Source organism: Polypterus senegalus, chromosome 6, assembly GCF_016835505.1.
Source record: "Polypterus senegalus isolate Bchr_013 chromosome 6, ASM1683550v1, whole genome shotgun sequence".
Classification (NCBI taxonomy): domain Eukaryota; kingdom Metazoa; phylum Chordata; class Cladistia; order Polypteriformes; family Polypteridae; genus Polypterus; species Polypterus senegalus.
The window spans coordinates 74819051-74831273 of NC_053159.1; the positions used below are offsets into that span (position 1 = coordinate 74819051).

General features: G+C 36.9%; 1 protein-coding gene across 1 annotated transcript in view; it reads right to left on the reverse strand.

Annotated features, from left to right (window-relative positions):
- Positions 1–1403: 1403 nt before the first annotated feature.
- zgc:112416 (uncharacterized protein LOC550509 homolog) overlaps positions 1404–12223 on the reverse strand; it is a 69128-nt gene continuing 58308 nt past the window's right edge. Inside the window, exons 7-9 of the mRNA XM_039756352.1 lie at positions 11547–11794; positions 5688–5734; positions 1404–1875 (exon numbers count right to left, since the gene is read on the reverse strand). Coding sequence (XP_039612286.1) covers positions 5689–5734; positions 11547–11794 — 294 coding nt within the window. The 3' untranslated portion in view covers positions 1404–1875; position 5688. The remainder of the gene's footprint in view (positions 1876–5687; positions 5735–11546; positions 11795–12223) is intronic.

The window sequence follows — 12223 nt, forward strand, 5'->3', positions numbered from 1 at the left end:
AATGGTGTTAGAGGTGATATTTTATTTTTTAAACCACTACAGGCCTGAACTACCAAAAATATTTATACTACACTTTTATGCAAAGTAGTAGTAAGTACAGTATTGACTGGATTCACCAATGGTGCCAAGTCTTTAACAGGATATCGAAATGGTCTCATTGTCAGATTACAAGTGATGATGCCAGATGTTACATGGCTACACTGTTTTATTGTTGTGAAGTCTCGTGCATCAAAATCTTTACCCTTTGTTTTAAAATGTCATTAAAGTGGTAAATTCCATCAAAGGAAAATCATTGCAGACTTGTATTTTTTGAAAAATTTGTGAAGACATGGGTTTATTATACAAAGATCTTCTTTATCAAATAGAAGTAAGGTGGGTTTTGAGGGGTAATGCCTTGAAAAGAGTTTTCCAATTAAGAGAAGAACTTTTGAAATACTTGCAAGACAAGAAATTTAAATTTGCAAATCGGTTTTCCAATTCTTTTTGGCTTCTTAGGCTTAACAATTAAACACTTTGAATAGTAGTTTACAAAGCCACTGTGTTAATGGGATAACAGCTAGAGACAATATCAACGGATTTATAAAGAAACTTGATTTCTGGTGGACTTCAATTGACAAAACAAATGCGATTAATTACAGTGCATTCAAGAACTCATGGAAAATTAAGCCATGTATAATATGGTAAATTCTGAGCTTGTTTTTGCAGACATGCAGGTTAGTTTGAACAATTTAAAGCAACAGCTTTTTGAGTATTTTCTGGAAGAAACTGAAAACAGTTACAACAATCACAGATAGATACTGAACCCATTTTTAGAGAGTTTGGTTTAACTAGGCCTGTTCAATTGCATAAAAAGTCATTTTAATTCTTCTTAACTTGCATTTCTTTGTTTTCTACATTAACAATATTAGGTCTTTTTTAAAGGGAGATCCTTTTCTTTATTAATGTGAATTAAGAAACAGGCTATTATTGCTCTGCATAAACAAAATACACTAGAGATAGTTTATTCTTAGTGTGTGAAATAAAAGATATCAATATGTCTCTTATGATAAATTTTGTACATTTAGAATGAAACATACTGTTTCTACACAGTTTACAATTTAATATAGGACATCCAATCTTAGGGAAGCTCATGCGTCATGTCTGGTAATGTCTACAGAGTCTTTATCTTAGCCCACTTTATCCAACCCACTATATCCAAACTACAGGGTCACGGGGGTCTGCTGGAGCCAATCTCAGCCAACACAGGGCGCAAGGCAGAAATCAAACCCTGGGCAGGGCGCCAGCCCACCGCAGTAGACGTGAACATGAGTTGGCTAAAGGAAACCATTCCTAGTGAATAGTGTAAGCCTTAAAACCAAATCTCAAAACTGATTATAAATAAAGAAATATACACACAGAGGAATCAACGGCACCTCAAAGCAGTATAATTACAGTAAATAAAAAAATCACACATGTCACAATTTAAAGTCAGTGCAACAAAAGTATAAAACATTGCTTTAACAAAATTTTATTTACACATTAAAAAAATTTAAATATTTGTAGCTAATTACTGGTTTTACAGTACAATTAAAAGCTGAGCAAATGCTGCTAAATCTACCTTGATTTTATAGTGTAGATTTATTACTTTCCTTTCTATAAAGATACAGATCAAACAGTTAATTTGGCACAAGATATTCCAAGGAGTTTATGATCATAATCCTCTTCACAAATCAAGTAAATTACTCCTGAAGTTTAGCGTTAAGAAGATCACTACTGTATATGTTAATTTTATAGTACAGTGGATTTCATTATAAAATGTGAGGTAGAGCAGCAGATTCCAAAACTTTGCCTTTCCAATGTTGTCTTTTTGGATAAAAGTGACAATCAATAAGCAACCTGAAAAAAAAAAAAAAAACATATATATAAAGGGTAAAGGAAGATTTACAGTATCCATCCATCCATTATCCAACCCGCTATATCCTAACTACAGGGTCATGGGGGTCTGCTGGAGCCAATCCCAGCCAACACAGGGCGCAAGGCAGGAAACAAACCCCGGGCAGAGCACCAGCCCACCGCAGCACAGTATCTACTGATATGAATTTATTTGTTAGCAGTGTTCTATAAGGTACTCAATGGATATTAATTGTACTAAAATGTAAGTAAATGTAGGATTTGACCCTGTTTTATATCCATCCATCCATTTGTCAAATCCACTTCTCTGGAGCATCAGGCATAAGGCAGGGACAAGCCCTGAACAGAGTGAACATGCACACTCACACTCACACTCACACTCACACAAACACCTGACTAATTCAGCATTTGCCTAACCTATTAGAGCACCAGGAAGAAACCCACATGGCCAAGAGAACATATACTGTAAACTCCAAACAGAGAGCACCAGGGACTTGAATTCTAGTTTCCTTGTTGCGTGACATAAGTGCTACTGCAGCACTGCCGCTGCCCCAGCATTTTATTTTTTGTAAACATTTTTTTACTATTTTGATAGAGATAAAAATGGAGAACAACAAGATAAGAAAAGTGCAAAATAAAAAGAGAATAAAGTCCCCATTCAACCATTGCCCCCGAAACAAAAAAAAAAGTTAAAAAATAGCCAAAAACATTAATACCAATTTAAAATAATTCAGGCTTCCTTCTTTTGTGTGACTTGTATTATAAACCCTAAAGTATGAGCCTAGTCCAGGGGTCCTCAATCCCAGTCCTGGAGAGCCGCAGTGGCTGCAGGTTTTTGTTCTGACCTGGTTGCTTAATTAGAAGGCAATTCTTGCCAATAAAGCACTAACAAGCTATGAAATTAAATTAACTCTGCTATGTCAGGTCATTCTCATATCCTAGATTTTCTTTCCCTTTCTATCATGCAAATGATTTGAAGGCTAAAATGGACGAGTAATTCCTTCACTTTTTTCTCTTCATTTTTCTTCCAAGTATTTAATTAAACCCAATAGTGCAGATAAATACACACAGGTGTAAATGTAAATAAGCAAAATGGAGAAATGCTGCTCTCTCTTGTCATTTGCATGTTATTGATAATAAGGAGCAATTAAAATAGCTGTTTAAGACAAAATTAAGCAATAAGGGCTCAAAATCACTAAAGTGAAGCAGAAGTGTTACTTTAGCAATAAGTGCTTTTTATTAAGCAACTGGGTTGGAGCAAAAACCTGCAGCCACTGCGGCTTTCCAGGACCGTGATTGAGGACCCCTGGCCTAGTCAGTGAAACTTGAAGCAAGGACATTCATTATCAGTAGACATCTCAAAGATCGTATCCTAGTTCATTGGGTTAGGCATTAATAAGGCACACATGCAAGAAGGAGGTAAGTTGTTCCTAAAAAACAACTGTGTAAAATAATTTTTTTAACTAAAAACAATAGTTTAATAATAACATATGTCATCTAAACAAACCCTAGTAATGTTTAATAAAGCGCTTTGCGTAGACTTCATCACTTCTAGTTTCACATTCAAAGGAATGGTCTTTCCTTTTTCTGGAGCTTTTGCAACTTTTTTGGAGATGTAATGCCCAAAATAATGTAAGAAGATGTGAACAACACACATGACAAGATGAGTGAACCATTGCTTGTGGATTCTCATGAACATCTTGCTACCTGCAGATCAGCCCCACTCTGTTTGGCAGGCCGCCGTCAGGATAACGGCTCAGCAGCATCAGCTTTGTTAATAACTGAGACTGAGATTGTGTATCTCCAACATTCAGCCATTTCCCATGAAGAGGCTGCCGTGAGGACTGTGTCTGAACTTAACATCTGAACTCTTAGCATCAGCTCTGAGAATGACTGACACTGAGACTGTGCATCACCAATATCAGAGCCCCACCTAAAACATCCGGCCCGTGCCCCATTCTACCAGCTGCAGTGAGGATTACTTGAACAACTGTGTAGATGAGAGAGTGTTAGCACCAGCAGCGCACATTTCAAAATCATCCCAGATTTTGCATAATCGAGCAAAACATTGTTCACATTTGCTCAGCCAATTTGATTTCTGATTTAATATTGCAGTAATGCATGTGTCTAGCAAAATATATAACAGTAAAAGTAGCCATTTGCTTTCGAAAATGTAGTGAAGTAAAAATGAAAGCAGGCAGAAAATTTTGCACTCATTTAAAGTAGAAGTAATGTCAAAACATATTCAAGTACAGCAATGAAGTGCTGCATCTCTACTTTGTTCCTGTACAACACTGTTAGTCTGTTCACCTTCAAACAAGATACAGCCTTTGGTTGTTTTTGATCTTGTAGGCTTTTTTCTCCTGTTGTGTTAGAGGTTAAGTAAAAACTGCAACTATTTCTAAAAAAGATCAAGCCAAGTGGAAAAAAAGGCAAATAAAACTAGTGTTGATTCATTCAGTAAACATGAGGACCTTGTTTTATGTATAACTAGCTGATTACCCAGTGGCTTCATTCACTGAGTGCAAGGGAAAAAAATAAAATGTAGTATTTATAAAATAAGTTATTAAGTAGTAAAACATTTTGATAAAAGAATTTGAAGCGTATAAATTATTAAACAGTAAAACATTTCCATAAGAGAATTTGAATAATATATAAGAAGTGTATAAATTATTAAACAGTAAAACATTAACATTTAAGAAGTAAAGATACATTGAGGACTACTGCAGTGGTTTCGGGTAAACTACCTGCTTGACAACCTTGCACTACATGCCTGTGATTTAAGAGAAAAATTATTCTGACAAATGTGGATGCTGCCCTTCTGTGCTTAACGGGCAGAAGGTCCAAACAATTCCCAAGTCCAATACTTCACATGAAGAGGTTGGTACATCTTCTTAGATGTAAACCCTCCATATTCTTAAAAGAATTCATCACAAAAGCAACCTTGAATGTTACGGGGTTTTAGTGACCGGAACTCACCTTAAGGGAGAGTAAGTAGCCATGCACTGCAATTTACCAAGAGAGTCACGCTTCGATGGTGCCAACTACACTCATTCGCAAAGATTTCCACTGTCCAAGGAGCCGACGTGGCACTTGAAGTGTCACAAACAGTGCGAGAAGAGAGGACACTGACCGAAACTGCGAAGCTGTCGACCTGGCGGAACAGCCCGACATTCCGCACCTCCCAGCGTCTACTTTGTTTTCACGACCCCTCGCCGCTGAAGGCGGTGTCGTCTTCACATTGTTTACAGCTTGGCACAGTTAAAAAGTAGAAAGAGGCAAAGCTGTTTTCTTAATCTCTTCTACTATCAAGTACTGCCAATTAAAAATAAGTTACAATGTGGCAGTTTCCGCAACAGTCACTTGGACGAATAAATAAAATTTCTCTGTCAGAATGTGCCTGGCGGTGGACGGCTCAGCGCTGGAGTCCAGAGCGGAGGGTTGGGAGAGGTCGATGCGGGACACACTTTTATAGGATAGATCAGCGTGTTTGCGTTTACTTCTTTTCAATATTAGTAAAATAACTCTCACACAAATAATAACAATTTGTAAAGACGATATAAAAATAGCATCCACAAATGAAGTGATTAGGTCCTGTATTATAAAATGTTCTGCGGTCATACATAATTTACATTTCAAACGCGAAAAGAAATTTATATATATAGATTGGTAGCATTTGGCAGTGCCACAGGGTGTTGGAAATACATTTTCATTAATTCGCTACAGCAGTGGTATAGCAAAATGATATGATTTTTAATATGATATTCACTTATAGTAATCAATATTTCACAACTTACTTTATAATCCTTGTGGAACTTTATAGTGGTACCCATCCATTGGCATTCTAAAAAAATAAAAATAAAAAATGATTTCTTCTCTGCTTAAGATGCATGCAACTTGTTATTTAAGAAATAAAACCTGTACCTAGATTATGAAAAACAAAAAGATTTTATACTGTATTACAACTTGTATCCCAAGATTTTGGTGTAATGTAAAATTTATTTATAGATTTTACAATATAAAATTATTCTTTGCATTTATCCAACCATCCATCCATTATCCAACCCACTATATCCTAACTACAGGGTCATGGGGGTCTGCTGGAGCCAATCCCAGCCAACGCAGGGCGCAAGGCAGGAAACAACCCCAGGCAGGGGACCAGCCCACCACAGGGTGCCCACACACACCCACACACCAAGCACACACTAGGGACAATTTAGAATCGCCAATAAACCTAACCTGCATGCCTTTGGATTGTGGGAGGAAACCCACGCAGACACGGGGAGAATATGCAAACTCCATGCAGGGAGGACCTGGGAAGCAAACCTGGGTCTCCTAACTGCGAGGCACAAAAATATATTTTTAAGTAAATATGTACTTAATAATTAGTAAAGTTTACAAAAATAAATTACATTTAATGTAACATTTCCCCCAGTGTAACACAGTGCAATGGGTCATAACAAAATATTCTCAGAATTTTAACTGAATCCAATTACAAAGAGAGAAACCTTCCTGTCAAAACAATTCAGAATTGAAAATGGAGATATAAAATTCTAGTTGGGGGTCTACCTCTATGCACACTAGATATTCCCCTTTCCTGCCCTCACCCCTAAATCTAGACAGGCCTCTACAATATACTTTTTGCACAACATTCATTTTTAAATTCGCATGCAGTCAGCAGGCTAGCATGCATAATACAGCAGGCAAAGGCTAAAGGGATCATTGTTCAGATGGAAAAGTTCAAGCTATTAAATTCAGAGCAAGCCTGAAATTTCACAATGCTCAGTCCACATCATGTTTTGTGTGTGTTTTATGAATGTGCTTCTGAACACCACAGGAAAGGGAAAGCTCATCATGTTGAAGGGACAATTAAAAAATAAAAAAGGATATGTTAAGGAATGGCAATTTCTGCAAAGACTCCATCTTGAAAAGATTTTATTTTTTATCCTTGGTTATTTTCTAATTTCACAGTGCCTTGTACAGATTCAAGGCATCAAGTGCCAGAAGGAACACAGCAGCCTTATAACATTATTAAACTTCTTCCACTTTTTACTCTTTGTAAGAACTGTGTCTTCCATGAACATAGAGCGGCTCTTACCAAAAAGCTCTACTTTAGTTTCATCTGTCCAAAGAACATTCACCTACAAAAACGGTGGCTTGTCAATGTGCATTTTAGCAAACTCAGGTTAGGCTTATTTGTGTCTGTCTTTCAGATGTAGGGTCTTCTACCACGGAGCCCACTTTCATTCAGACAGCAACAGAGAGTGTGACTTGAAACTGTTGTACTGCACCTTGATCTGAATCTGCCTTGATGATTTCCATGGCTCTTTCTCCACCATTCACACTAGCCTTCTGTTTAATCTATGGTCAGTTTTCCTCTTTTGGCCACATCATGGGAGGTTGCTTATGGTCCCATGAACCTTAAACTTCTTGAAAATTTTATCTACTGTGGTCATGAAAACATGAAGTTCTTTGAAGATTGTATTGTAACCTTTCCCTTGGTCAACCTTGCGTTTTGCCTTCTGCCGCCTTCCTTTCTTCTTCAAATAACTTTGTGGTTTTCCTTCTCTTGTCTATAATCAGTGTGATTCACATAATGACACAACACTGCTGAGCGATTACTTTGCTTCATTCAAATATACTGAGTGACTGATTATCAGATTGAAGGTGCCTGTGATGTGTTCTAAGGGGTCCCAACACTTTTTTCCATGCTATTTTCATTTGTTTAATTTTTTAAAAATAATAAGCAAAGTGACTACTCTACTCTATGAAATAAAAAATGGTGAAAGCCAATTACTTTTGTCAGTTTCAACTGATTTCAGTGAAAATTGTGATTCATTTTTCATTAGTGGAAGGATACCAATACATTTTGGTTGTGCCTGTATTCTGTTGTAATTTTTTTGTTATTGAAAATGCTTTTGTTTTCTTCTATTTTTATTTTATTATTCCATACTGACTATTGGCTTGCTTATGTATTATTTTATATTATTGTAATATGTCAGGCAGCGGTAGTGCTTCTGCCTCACAATAAGGAGACTGGGGTTCACATCCAAGGTTCCTCCTGCATGGAGCTTACATGTTCTCCCCACATTGGCATAGGTTTCCTTTGGGTGTGCTGATTTCCCCCAAGTATGTTAGATGAATTTGGGATGCCAGATTGTCCTTAGTGAGTGTGTGCGTTTATCATGTGATGGACTGGTGTCCCATCCAGGCATTGCTTCTGCCTCACATCTGAAGCTTGCTGTGATAGGCTCCAGCTTCCCTGTGACCCTGCTCTGGATAAATGGATTTAGGAAGTGGATGGATGTATTATGTTTATGCTGTTAATTCTAGTAGCTTTTATCTATTTTGTACATTGAGCCCAAGGGGGCAGGGCCCTTTCACACTGTAGCTGGGGGACCACCCAGCCAACCCTATTTAAGAACCTAACAGGTTGTAACCTGAGGCATTAGCGATTGCTCATGTTTGGCTAGCCTCTTGTTTAAGACAGTGCTCCTCCTCTGGCTTGTGTTGAAACTTTTTTCATGTTGTTTTTGTTAGTTTTTAATGCTTTAGTTACATTTGTTTATGTAAATATTTAGGTTTTTTAATTATTTTTCTAGTTACATATTATATATCAATATAATTTTATTTTGTGATTATTTCAGTTCTATGTGTATGTGGTTCTGCTGTGTTCCTTGTGTTTTGTGGGTGGATCCCCAAGAGGCAGAGCCACCCTTACCTCATCATCAGGGGTTTGCCTCTAGCCTTCAGATTCAGGTTGGAGCAGCAAGGCCCCAAGGATCATCTGTGTAAGTTCTTTAGTAATTACTCTAAGTATTGTTTTTCTGGAATTAACTGTGTTTCCTGACACTTTGCTCTGTTTGCTTGGATTGTGATTTTGGAACTTGATTGCCTTTCTGGCAACTCATTTTTACTCTTTCATCCCTGTGCATAAATATTCTCTTTTATAAAGATTCTCATGGACTTGCCTCTTTACAAGCCATAGTTTTCTGGGGTTTTTTTTGTGAGACTTTTTGACGGTCTCTACTGTTAATGTTATTTTGTCGAGCCAAAAACACAACACACAACTCATCTTGGAATCCCGTTTTTTGTAAGTTCTTGCTTTGGAATTTTGTCTGCTCATGATTTGAGGTGTTATTTCTTGTTTTATTGACTTGATTTTTTTCTTTTATTGTTCTCTTTTTGGTCTTCCATTTTTCTTAACCTTTTGCTCTTGTTTTGTTGTAGACTTTTGTTTTAGTAAACTCTTTAACCATAAGGAACTTGTTATAATTTGTCACAGTATGTCAAGGTTTTTTTAATGGTCCCTTCTTTCCTTTTTGAAAATTTCAGCCTCAATTTTGGCCTGAAGCCTGCTTCTTGAGGTCTCTGATTTTGTTGCTAGACTTCATAAGAATGCTGGGGCCTAGGTTTTTGGTTTTTTTTTTTTAATTAAAGCTTACCTTGAGTTTTGAGAGCTGGCAAATTAAAACACATGCTTGCATAGGTGACCCCATGTAAGCCTTCAGAATATGGCTCCCTTACTTTATTCTGTTCATGGTCTAATTTGAGTTTCACTCTTTCACCTTCCTGTTATCTTGTGCCCTCCTTTTGACTTGCCCTTTTGTAGAAAATATGTTACAACTGCAGTAATGTCTTACCTCTGTTTTATTCTTTCTTTAATTTTGTAATTCTTCTCTTCTGGCTTTCATTTGTTCTGTTTTAGTTTTTTTAGTTTTAGAATTTTATAATTTTACTTACTCTAAACCAGGGGTTATCAAAATCGGTCCATTGGACCCCCTGTGGATGCAGCTTTTTGTTCCAACCAGCTTCTGTTTTAAATTGGATTCCTGGGCTAATTAAATGAACTGTTATTTCCCAGATTCCCTGAATTAGAAAACTAAGTTTGGTAAAATAAAAAAAAATTAAAATGTACTAAGTAGTTACATGGGAATAATGTCTTTTTTTCTTTTAAATGATATTTTCGTCTTTCGTTTTACTTTTCCTGGTGTTCTGATTGTTTAATTAATCCAATGTGGGTCTGATGCTAAAGTAGTTTCAGCCCTTCATGATTCAGTGTTATTTGCCTGGGTGTCTACTCTGCTCATTTCTAATTGTCATTATTAAGATACAAAGAAGGGGGTAAACTGCACAGAGAAAGGACAAAATACAATGAAAAGAGAGTTAAGCATTTAAATTCATAGCAAAAACAGAAATATTTCAAAGTTTCTTATAAATGTAAAAATCATGCTGCTGTGCTTTTCTGAATGTAAAATAAGAGACTAGAAAACAATTCCCAGCTAATTAATTGAGATCAGTGTTATGAGTTATTGTCACTGATTATGAATCCGGTTGGAACAGAAACCTGAAGCCACAGTGGGACCCCAGGACTGACTTTGAGAACCCCTGCTCTAAACCATGTCTGTATGTCAGGAAAAGGACTGATTTTCAAATAGGACTCTCAAGTATTGTGATCATTTAAGTTTTCTTCACCTATTTCCCAGTGGCAGTAGTTAAAATAAGCCACTGGTTGCTTTGGCCCCTCTTTTATTTTGCTCATTTGCGTATCTGTCTTGGATTAGAAATTATTGTTTTGTTTTGGATTTTTGCTCACCATTTTTGTTTTTGGTTTTTGGATTGGTGTTTTGCTATTAATACCTACTTCTTGTTAATCTTTGTCTATTTTTTATTTCATTCCTTATTTATATTTGCCTTTTGTTTTGTTCTTTGAGTTTCTCTTCTCTGTTTGAAATAAAACGGGTGGCACGGTAGCACTGTGGTAGTGCTGCTGCTTCACAGTAAGGAGATCTGGGTTCACTTCCCGGGTCCTCCCTGAGTGGAGTTTGCATGTTCTCTCCCCGTGTCTGCGTGGGTTTCCTCTGGGTGTTCTGGTTTCCTCCCACAGTCTAAACACATGCAGGTTAGGTGCATTGGCGATCCTGAATTGTCCCTAGTGTGTGCTTGGTGTGTGTGTGTGTGCCATGTGGTGGGCTGGCACCCTGCCCAGGGTTTGTTTCCTGCCTGGTGCTGGCTGGGATTGGCTCCAGCAGACCCTCGTGACCCTGTAGTAAGGATATACCGAGTTGGATAATGGATGGATGAATGTTTGAAATAAATTAGATTATTAGTGATTTAAATCTTCTTTAAATTACTGATGGAATTCTTTCTGTTTTCATTTTTTAAATGAATTATCTTGTGACTTTTAAGTTTACATTTTTTTTTCTCTCTGCACCTTGTATCTTGCTGTTTGGGTCAATCATAACAAAATGTGGCATCTATCTCTTAATGGCTGTCTACTGCTGACTCTAGTCACAAGGAAACTCTCCACTTTATCAAAGAATATCTTAAACTGAAAGGAATGTATGTCTGTTGAAGACCACCTGCTTACAACCCTGAGGCCTCTGTTTGTGTCTTCTGTAAGTATTTTATCACACTGGGGTTTTCCATTCATGTCTGGATTCTCATCCATCCATAGAGTAGTACGCTTTAGCTATTATACTGCATAAACAATTGGTACTCGAATATTGTATAATGTTGGTTAATGTCTTTTTGCTTGTATAAAGTAAAATAATCAAAATGTTATCACTTATGCTTACAGAAAACAATTGAATAAATATTGTGTCTTTTTTTTCTTCCACACACATGTTGCTGTAGCAGACTTAGACATTACTTACGTGTATAAGGCTGGAAGTGTGACTGGACCATTCATATGAGGCAGCGAGGGTGGATAGCTTCCTGCTTGTCCAAGAGGATTTGAAGACATTCCAATTCCTGGTGGCCACATTGGATAACCAATGGGTGGAAGCTGGTTAGGAAGAGGTGGTCCTTGAAGAGCTGGGGGAGTGTAATGATGATGGTGATGGACTGATGATGCCCGGGGTCTGTCTGACTTTACTACAATAGGTGCAACAAAGTTGTTATCCTAAAAAATAGGCATTAAGAAAATACAAAGATTTCAATTATAAAAATGACAATTTTAATATAAAATTGTAAAGTGGGTCATATTACTCCCTAACAATACTTGAGTAATTATTATGAAGCTGATTGATGACTCTTAATTAGCCTTGCTTGAGAGCGCCGTCTCCTGGGCTGATTCCTGCCTTGTGCCTATCATTGATAGCCCAGACTTTACACACTCCATTAAAAAAGTAGCTTTAAAAAATTTATTGATTTTTACAGCATCATGCAGGGTGAGCAAAACTAAATTCAAAGTAAACTCTGTTATCAAACATTACACAGAAGTATTGTGAAGAATATTTTGTGTTTTATTTTATTTCAAAATTATGAACTTACTTCATGATCTAAAATTGAAGGACTGCTTGGACTAATCTTCCAAAATATATGCTACAAG